Source organism: Panthera pardus, unplaced genomic scaffold, assembly GCF_024362965.1.
Source record: "Panthera pardus isolate Hobbes unplaced genomic scaffold, ASM2436296v1 HiC_scaffold_1, whole genome shotgun sequence".
NCBI classification, from domain to species: domain Eukaryota; kingdom Metazoa; phylum Chordata; class Mammalia; order Carnivora; family Felidae; genus Panthera; species Panthera pardus.
Genome location: NW_026526654.1, coordinates 4,459,581 through 4,485,279, shown reverse-complemented (window position 1 = coordinate 4,485,279; position 25,699 = coordinate 4,459,581). Strand labels below are relative to the sequence as shown.

The following is a 25,699-nucleotide window of genomic DNA, read 5'->3' as shown; positions in this document are numbered from 1 at the left end:
TTAATATATTTTTTTCTGATTTTTTTTCAGGTCTATAAATATATAACTAATTTTTGTATGTTGATTATCTACCCTATGAATTTGATAAATTGATTCATTATTTCTATTAACTTTCTTGTGGGTTGTTTGATTTCAACATAGAGGATGATGTCATCTGTGAATAGATTTTGTTTCAATTTTTATTTTCCAATATGAATATCTTTTACGTATTTTTCTTTTCCAGTTGCTCTGGATAGAACTTTCAGTACAATGTGTTGAATAGACGTGGTAAAACTGGCAAATTGTTCTTGTTCCTGACTTTAGGAAGAAAGCTTTCAGTTTTTCCCTTTTCATATAGTGCAAGCTTGTGGATTTTGAAAACCTTCCCTTTCTTATGTTGACGTAATTTCCTTATATTCGTATATTTATTAATGCTTTTAATAAGAAAGAGTGATAGATTTTTTTTAAATGTCTTTTCTGTGTCACTTGAGATTATCATGTAGTCTTCTACCTTTAATTCACTAGTATGGCCAATTACATTATTTGATTTTCTTATATTGAAACACTCTTGTATTCCCGGGAAAATTCCACTTGGTTATAGTGCATGAATCTTTTCATATGCTGTTTAAGATGCTTTTAGATTCAGTTTGGTTGCATTTTGTTAAATACTCGTAAGGATATTAGTCTGTATCCTTTCTTTTCTTTTCTTTTCTTTCTTTCTTTCTTTCTTTCTATCAATCAGGCTTTGGTATCAGGGTAATGCTTGCCTCATAAAATGATTTATGGAGAGTTCTGGACTCTTCTATTCCTTGGAAGTGCTGTGAAGCATGGTTTTTAATTCTTTAAATTTTTATATAATTCACCACTAAAGTCATATTGCCCTGAAAATTCTTATTTTGAAAGACTTACGTTTACTTATTCAATTTTGTTACTTTTTATAGGTCTGTTGTGATATGGTAGATTATTTTGAGTCAGTTTTGGTAATTTTTGTGTTTCTAGAGATTTGTTCTATATGTCTTGATTATGCAATTTTTGGTAAGCAATTGTTCATAATATTCTCATTGTAACTCGGATTTATTCACAGATCCTAGTACTGTCCCCTTTCATTTATGCTTTGTTTGTATTCTCTTTTCTTCTATTTTTCTTTCCAGTCTAGTCAAATGCTTCTAAATTTTTTGACCTTATAAAAGGCACTATAAAGTGCCAATTTATTTTTTTTCTATTCTATATTGTTTCCTTTTCTTCTCTCAGCTTTTCATTTAAATTGCTCTTTTTTTTTTAATCTTCTACTTCCTCATGTCTAATTTTATTTACTAAGGATGTTCTTTTAGAACTGTGTTGTTTACAACTATAGTTTTCTCTATGGCCACTTTCTTCACTGTATTCCATAAACTTTGCTATGTTGTGTTCTTTTTCACCTTCATTCATCTATATTTTCTAATTTCTATCATAATTTTTACTAAATTATTTTGTATTGTTGAGTTTTGACATATTTCTAAATTTTCCAAGTGACGTTTAAAAAGTCTAAATATGACTTCAAACTTTCAAAGTGGATTAAGGCATGTTTATTGAGTCACCATCCAATTTACACTTGTAATGAAGATCAGTCACCCCAACCAACACTGTAACTTTTTTCTGCCTGTTGGCTCAGACACATAAGGATTCCTATGTGGCCAGGTGGCATTCTCAACTTCCAGTTTGGTTGGAATTATTGTTGTATATCCCAATGGAACATTCCTCCCTCTGGAACAAAGTCTGCTAGGCCAACAGAACATAAAGTCATGGGAACAAAAATTAAAATTTTGTTTATGGTTCACTGTAGGTAACTGTGAATGATGCCACTCCATTGGCTCTGCTTTGATTTCAAGATTTGTGAATTAAGATAATCAGCACCATTGATTGAATGCTGATTCAGAGCAGACACATTCTTCAGGAGAAAGTTCTCCTGGTCCTGTGAATATTGCAACCTACTTGGTGTTCTACTTGAGCATTTAAAGTTTATTTACTACCTTTCCCTTCATTGAGATATCACATTGTTCCATAATATTGATGACATGCTGATTGGACTTAGTGATAAATTGTAACAACTATTCTATACTTATCAGTAAAAAAGGGGGTGGAAACATTTCAGACTAAAATTCAGGGCTTGTCTAGAAACTTCTAAGGGTGCAGTGGTTTGGGACATGTTGAGATATTCTTTCCAAGGTACATGATAAGTTGTTGCATCTGGACCTTCCTACAACCAAGAATGAGGCACACCATTCATTGGGCAGCGTTGGATTTGGTAGGCAATATTTTCCCCAGTTGGGTGTGTTATTTTCTCTCATTTACAGATTCAATAGTCTGCTCGTTTCGTGTGGGACCCTGAACTAGGTAGGTCTATATTATTGTGGAAGCTGTTTTGTCTCTACTCTGGTGAGACACAGTGACATTTTTGGTCTCCTAGACTTAGTGTAGGTTCAGATATAGTGTGTAGTCGTCCCAAATTGTCTGTTTATTTCCCTTACTGCAATGTACATTTACTCTGGTAAAAGTCTTAGAACCCTTGGGGAAAGTCTGTGAGAAAGTTTGAGTATCAATTTTCAGTAATATGGTGGAGTTCATTCTCAAAGAAACACAAATTGCCATTACTTAAGGACTTTGGTCTATAAATTGGCTCAAATCAGAAAATGATTGAATGACTGTGACTATGTTTTTTTATGATTTAAGTTAGACTTCTGTTTACCTGACTTAGAACTTTTCTGCTTGTACAAATCAAGCAAAAATTTAGCAGACTTCCTATTTTACTTCTAAGACCACCATGTTTAGTCAACAGCATAAGTCTGCATGAGTCAGACTCCTAAAAATGCTGCTTTGACTCTGCTGTCCATTACAGTAGTCCCACCCCCTGTGACTTTGGAGGTTGAGTGCCTCCACTTAACCCTTACCACCTTGGGGTCTAATTCCTCCCACTGCATTTAAAATTTTCAAGTAAGTGACTGAATTTACCACTGTGAATTCTGACCCAGAAAGATGAGTGATCACAGTACACTTCAAGGATGTTCTTAATGAGGCTCGTCTCATAAATTTATTCCTCACAGTTATGATGTGAGGTATGTCATTTAGACCCTCCTAGCATGGGTGACTGGTCTTAAAAAACAAATTCATTCTAACTTTATAATCTACCTAAATCTTCGAATTCCTTCCTTCACATTAAAGAAAGTAATGTCTGGTATACCCAGTTCACTTACATTTGTTGTTCAGTGTTTCATCCAAACAAAGTGCTTTCTGACCACTTGAGTTGCAACATTAATTAAATGCAGACTTCATACCAATAAAGTTTACCTGATCCAAATTTATGTCCCTTCTACAATTATTCCATACACTTATTATCCATTCCCACTCACATTACATGCATTATTACTTGTATTAATTAGAAAACTTAAGTTTCTAATTTACACTCCTTTAGATTGTATCACACCTCCACATGGGTTACACTTTAATACCACATTTAGGATTCTGCTGGGACTCAAGTCTAATTAGAAGTATAGAAGCAAAAAGGTGCTATAAGTCTTGTGAGAATCACCATTATCTTGTAAGGCAATTTCCTCAGAGGAAACCATTATTAATTTTAGGTAATACAGAGTTAACCCCCATCAGGTGGAGGTGGACTCAGAGGCCAGTGTGGGTAAGGATGCCGCTGCTACTGGGGTTATGCAGGACACTTCTGTGGGCTGGGAGGTCAAATCTAGAACTGAGGAGGGAAACCTTCATGGAGGTAGGTTAGTTTCTTCCATTGGTTAAAAAAAATCAGAACTTAGGGGCCACATGTTCCCAGGTTCACCAGGGTCTCCCCACATACCCATCTCAACATATAAAATTCCATTCTCCTTCACCAATGTTGTCACTTTAAGAGTGGATGACATTTAGGGGAGCCTGGGTGGCTTAGTTGGTTAAGCATCCAACTCCACCTCTGGTCATGATCTCACAGTTCGTGATTTGAAGCCCCGCATCAGGCTATGTGATGGCAGCTCAGAGCCTGGAGCCTGTTTCAGATTCTGTGTCTCCCTCTCTCTCTGTCCCTCCCCTGCTTGCACTCACTCTCTCTCTCTTTCTGTCTCTCTCAGAAGTAAATAAACATTAAAAACATTTTTTTAAAAATTTTAAAAAAGAGTAGATGACATTCAGTACTGGGAGTTTATCTTATGTTTCAATTCTCCTAGTCACAGGCTGAGGTTCTGTGTTTGGTTTTAAGCAATTTTAACCATGCAACTACAAGAAGAAAGGGACTTCTTCAAGGCACACATAGAAGTTCTTAGATTATTTATGTCACACTTGAGCTGAAATTGTAGTCCCTGAGCTCATCTTTTTCTTGCATCACTTTGCCTAGTGGCAATAGGAGTAACCAAGCAACATCATTACATTTTTAGTTTAAAAAAAATGAAAAATATCATATGCAGTCATGCAACTACTTGTTTCTTATAAGTGGTTGATTAGGAATATCCAAAGCAGATATTTTGTATATTTCTATAAACAGTCAAAAACATGAACTATCTGTGCTCTCTTTACTACTGGAAATAGAGTCATTAATATATTTTTTAAGTTTATATTTTTAAAGGGAGAAAGAGCCAGCGAGCAGGGGAAGGCGCAGAGAGAGGGAGAGAATCCTAAACAGTGTCTTTAGTGTCAGCACATAGGTTGACACAGGACTCAAGCCCATAAACTGGGAGATCATGACCTAAGTCAAAATCAAGAGCAGAAGCTTAAAAGACTGAGCCACCGAGGTGCCTTAAGTCACTAGTATCTTCAAATCTAATCAGAATCAACCCATCTTTAAAATGATGTTTCTCTAGATCCACTCTTAGTAAAAAATTCTGTATTAGTCCATCTTCTCCTGGAAACAGAACCAATATGGTATAAACTGATAGGTGATAGATCATATATATATCTCTATCTATCTATCTATCTAATCTACTGGTAGGGAAAAAGAGAGAAAGAAAGAGGAAGAGAGAAAGGAAAAGAAATTTAATAATGTAGGCTTAGCTCACACATTTCTGGAGGTTGAGAAATCCCAAATTGGCCACTTTTAGGCTGGAAACCCAGAAAACCCCATTGTGTAGTTCCAGTCAAAATCTAGAGGCCTAACAAGCATGACATCCAATCACATAAGTCTCAATCTGAGTCTGAAGGACTAATAGTTGAGTAGGCCAATGATGTAAATTCTGGTCTGAGTCCAAAGGCCTGAAACTCAAGTGCATCAATATCCAACAGTAGGAAATGGATGTCCCACTTCAAGAACAGAGTCAATTCTCTGTTATTCACCCTTTTTGTTCTATTCTGGGCATCAATGGATAAGATGATGACTACCCGTATTGGTGAAGATTATCTTCTTTACTTACTGTATTAATTTACATGTAAATAACTTTCATAAACACTCCTACAGACAAATCCAGAAATGCTTTATCAGTTATTTTGACATCATTTAACTTATTCAAGTTGAGACACAAAATTTACCATTACAGTGTTCCACAAGTCCCTTAGACTGTTAATTTTTCTATATATTTTTTTTGCTTTTCAGATTTAACATTTGCAATCATCACTAGTTATTTAGAACATGTATTCAAAATGCATTTGAACCCCTCTAGTAAATTTTAAATTTTATTTATTGAATTTTATAGCTCCACAAGTTTTGTTTGATTTTTTATATTTTTGTATTTTTATTAAAATTTTATTTTGTCCATTCAGTTTTTCTGGTTTCCTTTGTTCTTCCCTCCTTCCTTCCTTCCCTACTTCCTTCCTCTAATTCTTTCCCTTTCTTTAATATTTTTTTTGTTTATTTACATTTTGAGATAGTGAGAGACAGAGCACAAGTGGAGGAGAGGCAGAAAGTGAGGGAGACATAGAATCCAAAAATACTCCAGACTCTGAGCTGTCAGCACAGAGCCTGATGAGGGACTTGAACTCAGAGCCTTGAGATCACGACCTGACCTGAAGTCGGACACCCAACCAACTGAGCCACCCAGGTGCCCCTATCCTTTCCGTCCCTCTGTCCTTTCCTTCTTTCCTTCCTTCCTTCCTTCCTTCCTTCCTTCCACCATTCCTTCTTTTCTTTTCTTTTCTTTTCTTTTCTTTTCTTTCATTCTTTATTTCTCTTTCTTTCTTTCTTTCTTTCCTTCTTTCTTTCCATAGTGTTCTTTAGCTATTTGATTATATTTTAAAACTTGCTTTAGAGTCCTTTTTTGGTAAGTCATAGCTCTTCTTCAAGAATATTTTGTTGAAGTTGTTGTTTAGTTACTTTCCAAAGTTATCTTTACAAAGATCATACATTATCATGTATGGCCAACGAAGTCCATGTTCTTTAACTTGTATTCAGCTAGTTGTTTAGAAAGATATTTACTTGAATTTCAGGAACTAAAAATGTATTAAATAAAAAAAAAGCAAAGAAACAAACAAAAAAGAAAGGCAAATGTCTCCCCTAGTGTTTGCTGATTGGTTTTGTTCATGGCTCTCCATTAACACTCAGTCAGAGTTTTACTGAGCCTGAAGAAAACCCATGATAAAAAAAATTGTATTTTTGTAAGACTTTTTCTGAATGAGGCTTACTTTGGACATGCATGAGGCTGTTTGTGAATGCCCTGGCTTCCCTAAGAAACTTCCCAGAGTTCATCTTAGGCAGTCTATTGTTTGGTTTGGCTACCATGTTTTGTCCAGTCCTCTAAGAATTGCTAGTTCAGCTTGTAGTGTTTTGGAGAAATGCTAAGTGCTCTTTAACTCTCAATTCTGAGATAGGCAAAACCAAGATAAACATCTTACATCAGTCTGTCAAGTAACATCCACACAGATGTTACTTGGGATAGATATATGTAATAATTGGGATAGATATATGTAATAATTTATGAATTATCTGCCCTTCTCTCTGTCAACTCAGGGAAATGGGTCCAGACTTTTAATGCAGATTCCTGCAATTTCCTAATGAAGACCCTTAATGCAACAGAGACAGGGTAAATCAAAGGCAACTACAATTGACACAAAACTCCCCTACCATTTGAATGGTCACTTCATTAATTTAGTTTCTGCTTACTTGTAAATTTTTTATTTTTGTTCAGAATTCTGACAAATTGGTTATGATCAATTCTGAGACTTTGTTTTGATGTTTCTATATGGGAATGAGAGCTTAGGGTTGGCAACTCTGTCATTTTGTTCACTGTTTGGAAAACAGCTTTTAAATGCTACTTTCGCTTTCACAACTGCTGATGCCAATTTTTTAGAGGGTAAGATTAGTGCGGGAGAAAGGTTAACATTCATCAAATACATGGTGATTCTAAGACTGTTGGTTCATATTGTCTTTAAATATCAATACCTTGATCAAAAGTACACATGCACTGAGCACCAAGACACTAAGTAATTTTTTTGACAAAATGATTAAAACACATTTTCTTCCCACAAAAGTACTGAAATCACACCTGTAATGTGCCTGTCATGTTCTTAATGTACAACCATCCTGATGCATAGTATTTCTTAATAAATGCATCCAAAATAAATGAATAAATGTGTATCCTTTAGTATGAGTGTAGCAGATCATTGGTAAGTCACTCTTACAACCTATAGTACACAGTTACAAGTTTAATTTAGTTTTAACATTCAGAAATATGTACAGAGACCCAAAGTAATCTGTTTTAAGAAAAGTAATTAATTGAACAAATTTTAAATATATATTACCAACAATAAATTATATGACTATTTAATTGTTTTTTTCCCTGGAGTTAGCTCAGGCTAATATCTGTATTAAAAAAATAATATAAAATGAAAATAGCAAAAAAAAATTATTGTGGATATGTTTGGAAAATGGTGATGTAGTAGGACTCTGTACTCTTGTCTACCACGGATACACCAAATCTACACACTGAATTTACAGAGTAATTCCTCCTGAAAAAAAGAGGTGATGGCTTACTGGACAGTTTCTACATAACAAAAAGATAGAAAAGGGCAAGATATATGGAGATATGGAAATAAATGGAATCTTGCCCCAGTGCTGTAAATTTTAGTGAAATAAGATAGTACTAAGGAACTATGAGCAGATTTGTCTGCCCTAGGGCACAAAATATTCCAGTAGTTTAAAGAGGTAACTAGAATATAATGGAACCAGCCCTAGAATCCTGCCAAATAGTGCAGGAACTGGTAGAACTCTGTGTGGGAGGGGCTGGTAGCACCACTGTTTGTCCCACACCATCGACTTTAATACTGCATACAGGGACATAGTTTAAGAAACATAAGTGGCTTGCCTCAGTGAGCCCCAGACTCCTGACCCATGCCAGCCCTGGACATTCTGTAGCACATAAAAAAAGCCATAGTTTAAAAAGACCAACTAGAATAGAGAAGATCCAGCCCTAGAATGCCACCAAATCACACAGGAGTTTCTGTGACTATCTATAGATCCAAGGGGCTGTCAAATATAATGCTTTATATTCTTTCACCCACCCTTAAGGATAAATACAGAGCCAAGTGTAGGAAGCAGGTTAGCATCAAAGTTGTCTTCCTAACTTGTTTACACCAAGTGCAACACCCCTGAACTATGATGGGATTACCCTTCTCACTCAAACTTGCCTCAGTCCTAGTGCAGTAGGCTCCACCCCCATGTGACCAGCATAAACCCTACCCATACCACATTTCCCAACCAGAGAGTTCTGAACATCCTCTGTTCTTATTGAGGTAGTGTCAGGTCTCATTTGAGAAGTAGACCAGAGTCTCACCTCAAACACTGCCCACAGAAGGCAAGGGGAGCCTCCTAAAATGACTGGTCTAAAAGTTATATCATCTAAAGCACTATAGCAGAATACATATAGCACTCATACAAGAAACTTCATGAAATGGCAGGTCCTAGATTATACACAGTCTGTTCTTCATAAAGTCATTATTTTCAGGTGCAGGAGACATAACCAGCTTTTCTGACATGCTGTAGAGGGCAGGTAATTAGACAGAATGGAAGGGTGGATGACTGTGCCTCAAATGAAAAAATAAGATAAGGCCCTGATCAGAAATCTAAGCCAAACAAATAAACATACCTGATGGAGAATTTAAAACAACATTCATAAGGATACTCACTAGGCTTGAGAAAAGAATAGAAGACATCTGAGAGAATCTTACCATAGATATAAGAGAGTGAGAAAAGAATAATTAAGAAATTAAAAATGTATAAACAAGGTTGGAAACAGGCTTGATGAAATAAAGAGAAGGATGCAAGAAGCAGAGTGACAAATTAGTGACTATTTTTCCATAGAAAAAATATGGAAAATAATGGAGCTGAACAAAGGAGAGAGCAAAGAATTATGGAACAGGAGAATAAACTTAGGGAACTCAGTGACTACATCAAATGTAATAACATTTATATTATTGGGGTCTCAGAGAGGAAAAGAAAAATAAGGGGGCAGAAAATTTATTTGAAGAAATAATATCTAAACAACAGCCTAATCTGGGGAAGGGAACAGACATCCTGATCCAGGAGGCAGAGAGAACTCCTATCAAAGCAACAAAAGCAGGCCAACACCAAGTCATATTGTAATTAAATTTGCAATATACACTGACAAAAGTAGGCCTTAACATACAAGGGAAGACCCATATACTAGGGGCAAATCTTTCCACAGAACTTTGAGTAGAAAGGAAACATATAAATTAGCAGAACTGAAATTGGAAGAAATAGAAACCTTGTTCAAAACAGTAAACAAAAATAAATTGAATCAGTAATCAAAAAAAAAAATAAATTGAATCAGTAATAAAAAAAGACTCCCAATGAACAAATATCTAGGGCCACTTATATTCATAGGCAAATTCTATCAAAAACTTAAAGACGAGTTAATAACTGTTATTCTCAAATTTTTCACAAAAAAAATAGAAAAGGAAGGAAAACTTCCAAATTCATTCTAAGGGGCCAGCTTTGCCATGATACCAAAACTGAATAAAGTATTCACTGAAAATTAAACTACAGTCCAATATCACTGATGAACATGGATGCAAAAATTCTCAATAAAATACTAGCAAACCGACACACACACACACACACACACACACACACACACACACACACACACTGGGTGGCTCAGTGTGTTAGTGTCTGACTCTTGATTTTGACTCAGGTCATGATCCCAGGTTGGTGAGATCAACCCTATATAGAGCTCCATGCTGAGGGTGGAGCCTGACTGAGATTGTCTCCCTCTCCCCCTTTGCCTCATCCCCCTTTGTACTAAATACATACATTCATACATACATACATGCATACATACGTACATACATACATAAATGCAGAAATATTGGAGCAAGTAGTTACTAAAAAGGAAAATCCCAATAAGTCCATTAGCTGATTTTTTTTAGCAGAAACATGTAGAGCAAAAGGGAGTGACCTACTGTATTCAGAGTTTTGAAAAGAAAAAATAAATAAAAACTACAACCAAGAACAGTGTAGATGGCAAAGCTATCATTCAGAATTCAAAGAGAGATAAAGACTTTCCTAGAAAAAGGAAAGTTAAAAGAGGTTATAGCCACTAAACAGGCCTTACAATAAGTGTTAAAAGGACTTTTAAGTGAAAACGAACAGACCATAATGAGAAGGAAGACATTTATAAAAGGAAAAAAAAATCATGAGTAAAAGCAAAATACAGTAAAGTTAGTAGAGCAGACATGTAAAAAGTCAGCATAATGGTTAAAAAACAAAACTATTAAAATCAATTATATCTAAAAAATTTGATAAGGGGACTCACAACATAAAAGGATGTAAAATATGACTATATAGGTAGAGAGATGATATAGATAGATAGATAGATACATAAGTACATAGATACATAGATAGATATAGAGATAATAGAGATAGGTGATATAGATGATATAGATAGATATCAATAGATTGATGATAGATGATAGAGATAGATAGATATAGATATATATAAATGTAGATGTTGATGTAGATTTAGATGCAGATGCAGATATAGATATAGATAGATATATAAAATGGAGAGTGAGAAGATAAATGAAGTTCATTTAAAATGTATTTGAATTTAATTGAACATGAACTTATGTTAAAATGTTATATACTTAAGATCTTATGTATGAACCTCATGGTAACCATTAACCAAAAACTTATACTAGATATTACAAAAATATAAAGAAAAAAGCCAAGAATTCCATTAAGTAAAAGTAATGAATCACAAGAAAAGAGAACAAGGGAGGAAATAAACTGAGAAAGATGAAAAAAGCTAAGAAAACAAATAAAAGCACAATAATGTACCTATCAATAGTTATTTAAAATATACTGTTCAAAATGCTTCAATGTAAGATGTTGTATGATAGAATGGATTAAAAAACAAGACCCATGTATATGTTGCCTGAAGGAGACTTACTTTAGACATAAAGACATATAAAGATTAAAGTGAAGGGATGGAAAAGTATTTGCCATGCAAATGTAAGTGAAGAAAAATGTGGGTTAGATGTACTTATACAAAATAGGCTTAAAAACAAATATTCTAGGAAGTGAAAAAGAAAGACACTATCTAAAGATAAACAATCCAAAAAGAGAATATAGCAATTGTAATTATCAATGCACTCAATACTAGAGCACCTAAATACACAAACCAGATATTATCAAACATGAAAAAAAGAAATTGACAGTAATCCAATAATAGTAAAGGACCTTAGTACCCCACTAATCTCAATGGAGAGATCAGCAGGGCAGAAAATCCATAAGGGAACAATGTCTTTGACTGACAAATTAAGCCAGATGAACTTAACACATTTATACATAACATCCTATTCAAACATAACAATACACATTCTTTTCAAGTGCACAAGGAACATTCTCCAGAATAGATCACATTAGGACAAAAGCAAAACAAAACAAAACAAAGCAAACAAGCAAACAAACAAAAACTCAATAAATTTAAGAAAATTGCAATCAGGAGAAGAATGTTTTGAACCAAAACAGTAAGAGACTAAAAATTACTTACAAGAAAACAACTGGAAAACACACACACACACACACACACACACACACACACACACACAAGCATGAGGAGGCTAAACAATATGTTCTTAATCAAGAAATGGGTAATCTAAGAAATCAGAGGAAATAAGAACATACATGGAGACAAATGAAAATAAAAATACAACTTCTCACAAACTTTGGGATTCAGCAAAGAGTTCTAACAGGGAAATTCAATATTATAGATGCCTACATCAAGATCAAGAAATACATGATAAACAATCAACACTTCACCTAAATGAACTAGAAAAAGAAGAAGAAACAAAATGCAAAGTTAGTAGAAGGAAGAGAATAATAAAGATGAGAATGAAAATAAATAAAATGAGACAAAAATAGAAAATATCACTGAAACCAAGAGCGGGGTGATTTGAAAAAATAAACAAAATTGATAAGCCTTTAGATACACTTATTGAAAGAAAGAAAGAACCCAAATAAATGGTATCAGAAATGAAAGAGGAGAAATCAAAACCAACACCAGAGACATATAAAGGATTATAATTATGCCACTATGAAAAAATAGACACCAACAGACTAGACAACCAAAACAAATGGATAAATTCCTAGAAACAGATAATATTCCAAAACTGAATCACAAAGAAACAGAAAATCTGAACAGTCCAATTCTGAGTAATAATATTGAATTGGCATCCAAAAACTCTTGACATACAACATCAGGACCAGATGTATTCACAAGTGAATTGCACACATAATTTAAAGAAGAGTTAATACTGATTCTGCTCAAACTATTCCAAAAAATGTAAAACGAATTAATTTTCCAAATAATTCCAAGATTAAAAAAATGTTTTCCTTTATAACAAAACCAAAGACATTAAAGCAAACAAAACAAAACAAAATAAAAGCAGGTCAATATTCCTGATGAACACAGATGCAAATTCTCAACAAATTATTCCCACACCACCTTTAATAATATCTTGAAAAACGTCATTCACCATGATCAAGGGGGTTTCTTCTGGGGATGCAAGGATGGTTCAGTATCCACAAATCAATCAACATTATATAACACATTAATAGAATAAAGGATGGAAGTTATGTAATCAACTCCATAGATGCAGAAAATACCAGCTGACATAATTTGATATTTATCATGATAAAGAAATTTAGCAAAATGGGTTTAGAGAGAACATACTTCAATGTAATTAATTTTGTACATGGGAAAACCACACTTATTATCATATATAATGGTTAAAAAAATGACAGCTCTTCCTCTAACAACAGAACAAGAGAAGGATGTCCATTCTTGTCACTTGTATTCAAAACAGTAATGAAGAAGAGATACAACATGGTGGAGAAGTAGGGGGACCCAAAGTTCCCTCCTCCCTCAAAAAAAAGCAGTGTTGAGTCCAAAGGACATTGAATTCCAAGAGTCTGGGCTGCAAAGTGACAAAGACATCTCCAGGGGCCCATGGGGACAACATGGAGGGTCATAGGGCCACTTCCGTGAACATATCAAAGCACACCTGGTGGAGGGTCCAAAACATCACTTTGAGTAGGGAGATAAAGCAACCAGAGTCACAAAAACAAAGAGCAAGTAACATACTCCAAGAAATACCTGCTGAAAGGCCAGGGCCTAGACAGTGTATGACCACTCTATAATATAGTAGTGCTCGCAGGTGCAGTGTACACAACAAGCTTTTAAAATGCAGAAGGGACAGAAAACTAGAAAAAATGACAAGACAGAAGAATTCTCCTCAAAGAAATTCCAATAAGAAAGGACAGCTAAAGAATTAATCAAAACAGATATAAACAATGTAACTGAACAAGAATTTAGAATAATAGTCATAAGATTAATCACTGGCCTTGAAAAAAGCATAGAAGTCAGCAGAGAATCTATTGCTCCAGATATCAGGGAACTAAAAAGTAGTCATGATGAATTTAAAAAATGCTATAAATGAGGTGCTAAATAAACTAGAGGCAGTGATAGTGAGGATGGAAGAGGCTGAGGGGAGAATAGGTGAAATAGAAGATAATATTATGGAAAAAGATGAAGCTGAGAAAAAGAGAGATAAAAAATTCTGAACCATGAGGGGAGAATTAGACAGCTAAGTGATCCAATGAAATGAAATAATATCTGAATCATAGGAGTTCCAGAATAAGAAGGGAGAGAAAAGGACATGAAGTGTACTTGAACAAATCATACCTGAAAATTTCCCCAATCCGGGGAAGGAAACAGACATTGAAATACAGGAGTCACAGAGAACTCCCTTCATATGTAATAGGAATTGATCTGCATGACATATCATAGCGAAACTGGCAAAATCCAAAGATAAAGAGAGAATTCTGAAAACAGCTAGGGATAAATGGGTCTTAGCATACAAAGGTAGACACATAAGGGTAGTCGCAGACCTATCTACTGAAACTTGGCAGGCCAGAAGTGGGTGGCAGGAAATTTTCAATGTGATGAATAGGAAAAATATGTAGCCAACTATCCTTTATCCAGCAAGCCTATCATTCAGAATTGTAGGAGAGATAAACGTTTTCCCAGACAAACAAAAACTGACGGAATTCATCACCACTTAACCAGCCCTACAAGAGATCCTAAGGGGTGCTCTGTGAGTGGAATGTTGCAAAGACCACGAAGGACCAGGCTTCACTACAATATGAAAACTACAGATAACACAATGACTCTAACCCCATATCTTTCAATAATAACACCGAATGAAAATGGAATAAATGTTCCAATTAAAGGACACAGGGTGTCAGAATGGATAAAAAACCAGACTCATCTATTTGCTGTCTAAAAATGATCCATTTTAGACCTGAGAACACCTGTAGATTGAAAGTGAGGGGTTGGAAAACCCTCTACCATACTCCTGGAATTCAAAAGAAAGCTGAAGTAACCATCCTTATATCAGACAAATTAGATTTCAAAATAAAGGTTGATACAAGAGATGAAAAAGAGTATTATAACATAATTATAGGATCTATCCATCAAGAAAAGCTAAAAATTATAAATGCTTATGTTCCCAATTCAGAAGCACACAAATATATAAAATAATTAATCACAAACATAAGCTACCTTATTGATAAGAATGCAGTAATGGCAGGGGATATTAATATTCCACTTACAACAATGGACCGATCATCCAGACAGAAAATCAATACAGAAAATATATGGCCCTGAATGATACCCTGGACCAGATGGACTTTACAGATATATTAACTTTTCACCCTAAAGCAGCAGAATACACATTCTTCTCAAGTGCACACAGAACATTCTCCAAGATAGATCACATACTGGGTCACAAATAGACCTCAATAAATATAAAATAATTGAGATAATACCTTGCATATTCTCAGATCACAATGCTATGAAACTTGAAATAAATCACAGGAAAACATTGGGAAAACCTCCAAATGCATGGAGGTTAAAGAAAATCCTATTAAAAATCAATGAGTCAACCAATTAAAGAAGAAGAAATTAAATTAAATTAAATTAAATTAAATTAAATTAAATTAAATTAAAGAAGAAAATTAAAAATATATGGAAACAAATGAAAATGAAAACACAACAGTCCAAAACATTTGGGACACAGCAAAGGCAGTCCTAACATGAAAATACATTGCAATCCAGGCCTATCTCAAAGAATAAGAAAAACCCCAAGTACAATATCTAACAGTACACCCAAAGGAAGTAGAAGCAGAACAGCAAATAAACCCCAAGGCCAGCAGAAGGATAGAAATAATAAAGATCATATCAGAAATAAACAATATAGAATACAAAAAAAAAGTAGAACATATCAATGAAACAAAGAGCTGTTGTTTTGAAAAAAAAAACACAAAATTGATACACCCCTAGCCAGACTTTTCAAAAACAAAAGATAGAGGACCCAAATAGATAAAATCATGAATTAAAAAGGATTTATCACAACCAATCCATCAGAAACACAAGCAATTATCAGAGAATACTATGAAATGTCATATGCAAACAAACTGGACAACCTGGAAGAAATGGACAAATTCCTACACATCCACACACTGCCAAAATTCAAATGGGAAGAAATAGAAAATTTGAACAGACCCATAACTAGTGAAGAAATTGAATCAGTTATCAAAAATCTCCCAACAAATAAGAGTCCTGGCTCAGATGCCTCCCAGGGGAATTCTACCAGACATTTAAGGAAGAGTTTACACGTATCCTTCTCAAAAAGTTCCAAAAAATAGAAAGGGAAGGAAAACTTCCAGACTCATTGTATGAAGCCAGCATTACTTTGATTCCCAACCCAGACAGAGACTCCATAAAAAAAGAGAATTACAGGCCAATATCCCTGAAGAACATGGATGCAAAATTTATCAGCATGATACTAACAAATCAAATTCAACAGCATATAAAAATAATTATTCACCATGATCAAGTGGAATTCATTCGTGGGCTGCAGAGCTCCTTCAATATTTACAAATCAATAAATGTGATACAATGCATTAATAAAAGAAAGGATAAGAACCATATGATATTGTCAATAGAGGCCGAAAAAGCATTTGACAAAATACATCATCCTTTCTTAATAAAAAACCCTCAAGAAAGTCAAGATAGAAGGAACATACTTAAACATCATAAAAGCCATTTATGAAAAGCCCACAGCTAATATCATTGTCAATGGGTAAAAACTGAGAGTGTTTCCCTTGATATCAGGAACATGACAGGGATGCCCACTCTCACCACTGTTGTTTCACATAGTGGTGGAAGTCCCAGCGTCAGTAATCAGACAATAACATGAAATAAAAGGCATCAAAATTGGCAAAAAAGAAGTCAAACTTTCACTTTTTGCAGATGATATGATACTCTACATGGAAAACCATGAAAGCCTCCACCAAAATGCTGCTAGAACTGATACAAGAATTCAGCAAAGTCACAGGGTAAAATATCAATGTACAGAAATCTGTTGCATTTTTATACACCAATAATGAAGCAACAGAAAGAGAAATCAGGAAATTGGTACCATTATCAATTGCACCAAGAACCATACAATATGTAAGAATAAACCTAACTAAAGATATAACATATATTTATGTTGAAAATTATAGAAAACTTATGAAGGAAATTGAAGGGGAAACAAAGAAATGGAAACACATTCCATGCTCATGGATTGGAAAAATAAATGTTGTTAACATCTCAATAGAACCCAAAGCAATCTATACATTAAATGCAAACTGAATCAAAATTGTACTGGCATTCTTCCTGAAGCTAGAACACACAATTCTAAAATTTGTATGGAACCACAAAAGACTCTGAATAACCAAAGTAATATTGAAAAAGAAAACCAAAGTAGGAGGCATCACAATCCCAGACTTTAGCCTCTACTATAAAGATGTAATTACCAAGAGAGTACAGTATTGGTACAAAACAGACACATAGACCAATGGAGGAGAATAGAAAACCGAGAATTGGACCCACAAAAGTATGGCCAATTAATCTTTGACAAAGCAGGAAAGAGCATACAATGGAAAAGAGTCTCTTTAGCAAATGTTGGGAGAAATGGACAGCAACATGCAGAAAAATGAAACTAGACTACTTTCTTCCACCATACACAAATATAAACTCAAAATGGATGAAAGACCTAAATGTGAGACAGGAAACCATCAAAACTGTAGAGGAAAAAGGATGCAACCAATTCTTTTACTTCAGTTGCAACCAATTCTTCCTCAACACATCCCCAAAGGCAAGGGAATTAAAAGCAGAATTAAACTATTGAGACCTCATCAAGATAAAACAGTTCTGCACTACAAAGGAAATAATAAACAAAAGTAAAACGCAACTGGCCCAATGGGAAAAAATATTTTCAAATGACACATTGGATAAATTTAGTGTTCAAAATACATAAAGAACTGACCAAACTGAACACCCAAAAAACAAATAATCCAGTGAAGAAATGGGCAGAAGACATGAATAGACACTTTCCCAAAGAAGACATTCAGAGGGCCCACACAGACATGGAAAGATACTCCACATCACTCATCACCATGGAAATACAAATCAAAGCCACACTGAGATTCCACCTCACACCAGTCAGAGTGACTTAAACTAACAACTCAGGAATCAATACATGCAACCTAGGATTTAGAGAAAAGGGAACCATCTTGCACTGCTGGTGGGAATGCCAACTGGTGCAACCGCTGTGTAAAACAGTGTGGAGGTTCATCAAAAAATTAAAAATAGAAATACCCTATAACCCACTAATAACACTACTAGGAATTTATCCAAAGGATACAGGAGTGTTGATTCATAGGGGCTCATGTATGCCAATGTTTATAGCAGCACTATCAACAATAGCCAAATTATGGAAAGAGCCTAAATGTTCATGAATTGATGAATGGATAAAGAAGATGTGATTTATATATACAATAGAATAGTACTTGTCAATGAGAAAGAATGAAATCATGCCATTTGCAGTAACATGGATGGAAGTGGAAAGTATTATGCTGAGTGAAATAGGTCAGTCAGAGAAAAACAGATATCATGTGTTTTCACTCATATGTGGATATTGAGAAAATTAACAGAATACCATTGGAGAAAGGAAGTGGGGGAAATAGTTACAGAGTGGGACGGAAGAAAACCATAAAAGACTCTTAAATGCAGAGAACAACCTGAGGGTTGATGAGGGGTGGTGGGGGAGAAGGGAAAATGGGTGATGGGCATTGAGGAGGGCACTGGGATGTGCACTGGGCGCTGTGTGTAATCAATGAACCACAGGAATCTAACCCAAAAACCAAGAGCACACTTTACACACTGTATGTTAGCCAATTTGACAATAAATTATGTTAAATAATAAATAAATAAATAAATAAATAAATGGCAATAAAACAAATGGAACTTAAAAAGAAAAAAAAAAGTAATGAAAATCATAACCACACCAATCAGACAATGCACAGAAATAAATGCACCCAAATCAGTAAGAAGGAAAGCTGTGCCGTTTAGCAGAAGACAAAATATTATGCTTAGAAAACCCTGTAGAATACACCAAGGAACTATGAAAATTAATAAATGAATTCGGTAAAATTTCATGGTGCAAAATTAATATACAGAAAACAGCTGCATTTCTAAACATTAATAATGAAGCTGTAGAAAAAAAAATGTCTTTAAATATCCCATTCAAAATTGCACCAAAAAATAAAATACCCAGGACTAAACTTCGCCAAAGTGGAAAAAGACCTGTACTCTGAAAACTATAAAATATAGATTATAGAAATTTAGATGACAGAAACAAATGGAAAGATATTCCATGCTCCTGGATTGGAAGAATTAATACTGCTAAAATATCCATATTACCCAAATCAAAATACAGATTCAATGTAATCCCTATCAAAATACCAATAGCAATTTCTCATAAGACAAATAATTATAAAATGTATGGAACCACACAACACTTTGAATACCCAAAGTAATGTTGAGAAAGAAAAACAAAGCTGGATATATCACAATCCAAGATTTTAAAATTATGCCACAAAGCTGTAATAACTAAAAAAGTATTTTATTGATACACAAAAAAGAAAGAAACCCACAAATCGATGGAACTAAAGAGAGAGCCCAGAAATAAACCTATGCTTCTTTGGTCAGTTAATTTATGACAATGGAGGCAAGAATACACGATAGGAGAAAAAAAATCTTCCTCAATAAATGGCCTGGGTAAACTGAATAACTATATGCAAACAAATGAAACTGACTCACTTTCTTACACCGTACCAAAAATAAAAATAAATTAAAGACCTATATCTGAGGTCTGAAACCATAAAGCTCCTGGAAGAAAACATAGGCAGCAATCTCTTTGATATTGATCTTAGCAACGTATTAATGGATATGTCTGCTAAGACAAGGTCAACAAAAGCAAAAAGTACACTACTAGGACTGTACCAAAAAAAAAAAAAAAAAGTGTGCAGTAAAGGAAACTATCAACAAAGCAAAAGGCAACCTACTGAATGGGAGAAGATACTTGTAAGTGATATTTCTGATAAGGGCTTAATATCTAAAATATCTAAAAGAAATCAGCAGCAAAAAAAAAAAGGAAGAAAAAGAAAATGAGTAATTCATTTAAAAAATGAGCAGATTATCTGAATAGAAAGTTTTCCAAGATGGCCAACAGACACATATAATAATCGTCAACCGCCTCTCTAATCATCAGTGAAATGCAATTCAAAACCAGGCAATGTTTTCTGACACCTATCACAATGAGTAGTATCAAAAATATAATAAATACTAAGTGTTGGCAAGGATATGGAGAAAAGAGAACCCTAGTGCACTGTTGGTGGGAAGCTAAATTTGTGCAGCCACTGTGGAAAATATCAGGAAGTTTCTTTATGAAATTAAAAATAGAAATATGGTAAAATCAAGTAATTCCACTATTGGGTATTTAACCCCCCAGAAATGGAAAAAGTAATTCAAAAATATATATGCTCTACTATGTTTATTGCAGTATTATTTACAACACCCAAGATATGGAAATATCCTAAATGCCTTGGAAAGATGAAAGAATAAATATTATTTATACAATGGATTATTATTCAGCCAAAAATAATAATAAGATCATGCCATTTGCAACAACATGGATGAAACTAGAGGGTATTTTGGTGAGATGTCAGACAAAGAAAAAATACATATGATTTCAATTATGTGTGGAAAACAAAACAAAACAAAACAAACACATAAAAGAGAACCAGACCATAAATACAGAGAACACACTGGTTGTTGCAGGACTGGAGGAGGAAGAGGTGAAAGGGAGTGGGAGGTATGGGCTTCCAGTTATGAACTGAGTAAGTCTCATGAATGAAAGGTACAGCTTAAATAATATAATTTATGTATAGTAATAGCTGTTAGTGACAGATGGTGGCTACACTTTTGGTGAACAAAGCATAATGTGAAGAGTTCTTGAATCAATCTGTTGTAGACCTGGAACTAACGTAGTATTGTCAGCTATACATTTTTATTAAGTTTTTCATTTTAATTCCAGTACAGTTAACAATTGTTTTCAATTAAATAAAATTTATCAGCTATGCTCTAACTGATAAATACCATTTTTCTGCCATGAAAATATATTTCTCACATTTTTAGAAAAAAAAACTATTTTTTTTCATATTGACCAAGTAGACAGTATTGGATATTTAAAGGGATTTCTAAGTTGTATAAAAATTTAGGAGTATGAACTATATCATTTTTGTGAACTGACAGGTGATGAGAGAAGAACTTTAACACAATGCAATGCTTCTCTTCATGGTCAGGGTTTTGTGTTTTTTTTTGTTTGTTTGTTTTGTTTTGTTTTGTTTTGTTGTTTGTTTGCTTGTTTTGTTTTACTTTTGATCACTGCCCTGATTCTCTTCTCCTACCTAGTGGAGGTAAATCACATTGGCAGGAAAGTAACCTTCAAGATACTGGAAATTCAATCAATGAAGTACAAATGTAAATAGAAATATATCATAGTTCTACAGGAATAATGACCTAAGCCTGTCTACAGCACAAATATTATTTCTGAACAGAGCATTTCTTTAAAGAACTCACTGAACACATTGAGAGTGAGGGACAGAAGTGCCACAGGCTGTGGGTAGCCAGGCCTATGTAGAGAAACGTAATCAAGCCAGAGCACAGAAAAATGGGTTCTTATGATGCATTATTTTCTAGGGACTGGAGAAAGGCAGTCACAGGCACTCATGGCCTGGAAAAAGCTCTAATCTGTTAATATCTTCTTGCTTTTGCTCACAAAGAAATGTTCTGAATACTGCTATACTGATTTCTGCCCCCTCTCCCAATATTAGAGAAAAATGGCATTCTGATGACAGAAAAAAAAAAAAAACATCTTAATGCTACACTAAGATTTCAGTTAAATTATATTGTAGAGAATTTGATTATCTCTGAGTGCATATATAAACACATAAACAAAGCATTATATAATCTTGTTTCTGAACCCACAAATTTAAGTGTCAGTTCATAAACAAACCAAGCATGTTTTTTTTTTCCTTGATGAAGTAATTGACCTTCATCAGATAACCTCTAGTTTCTGACAAACACTCAAAGCTATAAGTTTGTGGATGAGTCTGTTCAGGTTTTCTTATTCCCAATTTTAAATGCTAAAGACCACCTACAGATCATTTATGAATTTTTTGTTACTGTTATATTCTAATTCTTCCAAAAATGAGCCAATTCACCATTTTTTAAGTTTACCTTTGGCTTTTCGGGTACACACAAATAGAACACTGATTGTTGCACCAAAGGCCAGGAGAGACAGGAAGACTGCAAACCCCACTGCCCAAGGACAGTCCTCAGGAAACAAGGTATCTGAAAAATATAAAATTTCTCACTTAGTATCCAGCTTGCTATCAGAGACTTGGCTGTTGGGAACAAATCCCTAGATATTTTCCTTTAGGTGACATTATGAGGAAGAGCACAGATTCTAAGCCTCATCTACCTCTCCCTGCAATTCTAAAGGATTTTGGAATCCTAAAGAGGCTTCAGTTTCCTTTCCTGTTCTTGATATATGGAGACTCAGATGTTTATTTTATAAATTATCAAATGTTTTAATATGCTGAACACATGCAAATAATTCATCAGGCATCCATGTACCTACAATCAAAATTTAACAAATATTATTATATTTGCAACAAATAATTCTCTTACAACAAATAAAAGTCTAAAAATGCATTTAAGTATTTTTTCAACCTTTTCTCCATTATTTCTGCTACAGACCCCACACTGACTTTGCCATGTGTCTTTTCTATCTGATTATTTTCTATATAAATATATATGTGAGTTTGACAATATACCAATGAGTAAGAAGCATGTGGAGCTTTTCCAAAGATTAAAGGAAAAATTGTGACATCTTGGATGATAAGCTAAATGGAATTCATGTCTAGGTTCTTGAGACAGAGATTATTTCAATTCCCCATTTCTTATGAGATATCTGTCATCTCGCAAATAAAATCTGTAAAAATGAGTATAATTTTTATATTCTTTTATTTAATACTGTTACTTCAAAAGAGGTCCTGACTGAGTCACCCAGATGCCCCAAAATGTCTGTGTAATTTTTAATTGATGATCTCAAACATATATGTATATATAAATATATGAGCATTTTTGAAATGTTTTCTCTATCATGGTGTATGTGTTTGCTTCTTTCACATTTTCCACCTCAAGTTTTCTTTCTAACTTAAACCAATGTGATGTCCCAAACCAAAGCACAAAGGAAATGTCACTTCACTTACTGATTAAAGGTGATACAAAAATTTATGCATTGTAGAAAAATATATTGTGGCTCGGTATTTTTCTAAGTAACGGGGATATAAAAAATAGATACAGTATCCTCAGAAGTTTATATTCATTCTAGGGAAATAGTGAAACATATAATCAAAATAACGTATGAGTAAAGAGGGCACTTAAGACAGAATAGCTTTCTGAGAGGTTAAGGTTAAATATAGAGGGAGCAGGAAGAAACCTTTGGTTAGAGGAAAAATAGAAGAAATGTGTCAATAACAGCCTACATGGGATATTGCATGGATGAATATGTTCTGGGAATGAATGAGGGGTAGGAAGAAATGGAGGCAAAGGAAGACAGGACTGAAGGATGAAGCTGGAAAGATTAGAAAGGACAAGAGATAAATAATGTTATTGACAGGCTACAATACTTCAAATAAGGATATTTGTATATCCAGGAAATTGGAAGAGATCACATGGGCAAACTATTTCTTTGAACTGTCACTTTGGATAGTTATCAGAATGTCTGAGCTCTTCTCTGCCTGTGCTATTAATCATAAGAGTTAATACTCATAACAACTTTATGAGGTAGACACTATGATTATCCATATTTAACACATGGGAACTAAGCACAGGCAGGTCAATAGTTACTCACGACCATGAAGCTGATAAATGGCACTGCCAGGATTCAAATTCATTTTGAAAGATGGGAGAAAACAGAAAATTGTGAAAAGATGCTTTCCCTAGGCAGTGGGATTAGGAGAAGTTTAGAAAGAACTTTGATCGTTTCCTCAAAAACGTTATTACTTTTTTCCACTCATGTATTCATCTACATAAAGTAGAAGAATGACATTTCCATCATAAGAGGAAATATAAAACAAGACAGAATATGACTTTTTCCAGGTTATCTGCATTAAAATTTAGAAATGGATAAATTAGAATATCCTTCTGGTGTGTCAGTCATAGGTCTTTACCAGTAAGAACTTCCTGATCAACAGGGACTTCTCAAGATATCAACTTTGGAGGAAACTGACCTGCTACGGAGACATGCACCTCTTTCTCCACACTGAGTATTAGGTTCCTTATAACACAGGACACATCTGCTCTTGAATTTTTATCAACTGTGATAGACGATTCCACATGAAACAGTCCATTTTCTTCTATTTTCTTTGTCTCAAAGGCTGGTGCCAAGCGTAGGCCTTGAAGGTCCCTCCATTGTACCTCAGGCTCTGGATACCACCCCATGGATGTGCAGGTCATCTTCATGTCCATCCTATTGCCAGGCTCAATGTGAATATGAGGAGCTGTACCCGAGACTAGGAAAGCCAAAGAGAGACAGAGAAAGTACGCATCTCCAAGAGTTTTCTTGCCAGTTTACATTTTAATTAACTTCTATGAAGTTCATCTTTCTTATTCATAAAAGAGACTTAGAAAAATAACTAAGCCAAAGAACTTTGGGGAAAAATCAGCTGTATCAGCATTTAATAAAGTACCCACATACCAAGCATGTCTGTATTGTTTTCCTTTGCCGCCCTCCCAGTTGAAACATCACTGATTATATTATTTGATGATTCTTAAAGTTGGTTAGAAGAATGTGGCACCTGGGTGGCTCACTTGGTTGAGTGTCCAACTTTGGCTCAGGTCATGAACTCATAGTTCATGGGTTGGAACCCCATATCGGGTTCTGTGCTGACAGCTCAGAGCCTGCTGACTGCTCTGGATTCTGTGTCTCCTTCTATCTTTGCCCCTCTCTGGATCATTCATATTCTCTCTCTCTCTCTCTCTCTCTCTCTCTCTCTCTCTAAAAAAATAAATATTTTTAAAAAACTAAGTTGAGTGGAAAAACTATCAATTAATTTGCAGTCACTGAATTTAAAGGAACACAGGATGGTTTTCTGTAGTAAATTTGTAGTCACTTTACAATTGTCTTTTAATGCCTAACTCTAAAGAAGTTATTTTTAAATAAATAACTTCTCATGACATTGGGAATGCTATGAACATCAATGTGGTCCAAATAACTAGCTACAGGTCGTTCCTGAGCACCCGAAATTTTGTTAGGAAATGAATTTCATATTTTAGTCAATTAAATCCATTCCAACTAAATTTAAATTTAAGAGAAATATGCAGTTAGTAACTGGTATTTTGGATAGAACATTTCGGGGAATAATATAAGTTTTAACTATGAATATCCCAGTCCTGTTTAAGACTAAATGTTCCAAACCACCTTACATTTAAAAGTGGCCTTGATATGCTGATAGAAGTGTTGTGAAATGGAAATGATATATGTGCTTTCTGGAATATTTCCCTCAGAGAAAGGAGATACACTTTTTTCCTTCATTTTTTCTCACTTCTCAAGGACTGGAGCACAGACAGTTCCTATGAATCATCTTAAAAGGTGAATTTTGTGGATATGGCAAAACATCAAGTTAAGAGAGATGTGTAAACCTCACAGTGTGTACCTACTCTTCCAGTTCTAGTTCCTTTATCTCTGTACCACGGGAGAAATTCTGGTTTAAGCTACTGTG

At 34.5% G+C, this 25,699-nt stretch overlaps 1 protein-coding gene across 5 annotated transcripts in view; it reads right to left on the bottom strand.

Annotated features, from left to right (window-relative positions):
- LOC109259553 (butyrophilin subfamily 1 member A1-like) overlaps positions 1-25,699 on the bottom strand; it is a 73,977-nt gene that overhangs the window by 32,542 nt on the left and 15,736 nt on the right. For all 5 annotated transcript variants that reach the window (XM_019437162.2, XM_019437155.2, XM_019437158.2 and 2 more), the window contains exons 3-4: positions 24,209-24,490; positions 22,149-22,262 (exon numbers count right to left, since the gene is read on the bottom strand). In XM_019437162.2, coding sequence (XP_019292707.2) covers positions 22,149-22,262; positions 24,209-24,490 — 396 coding nt within the window. The remainder of the gene's footprint in view (positions 1-22,148; positions 22,263-24,208; positions 24,491-25,699) is intronic.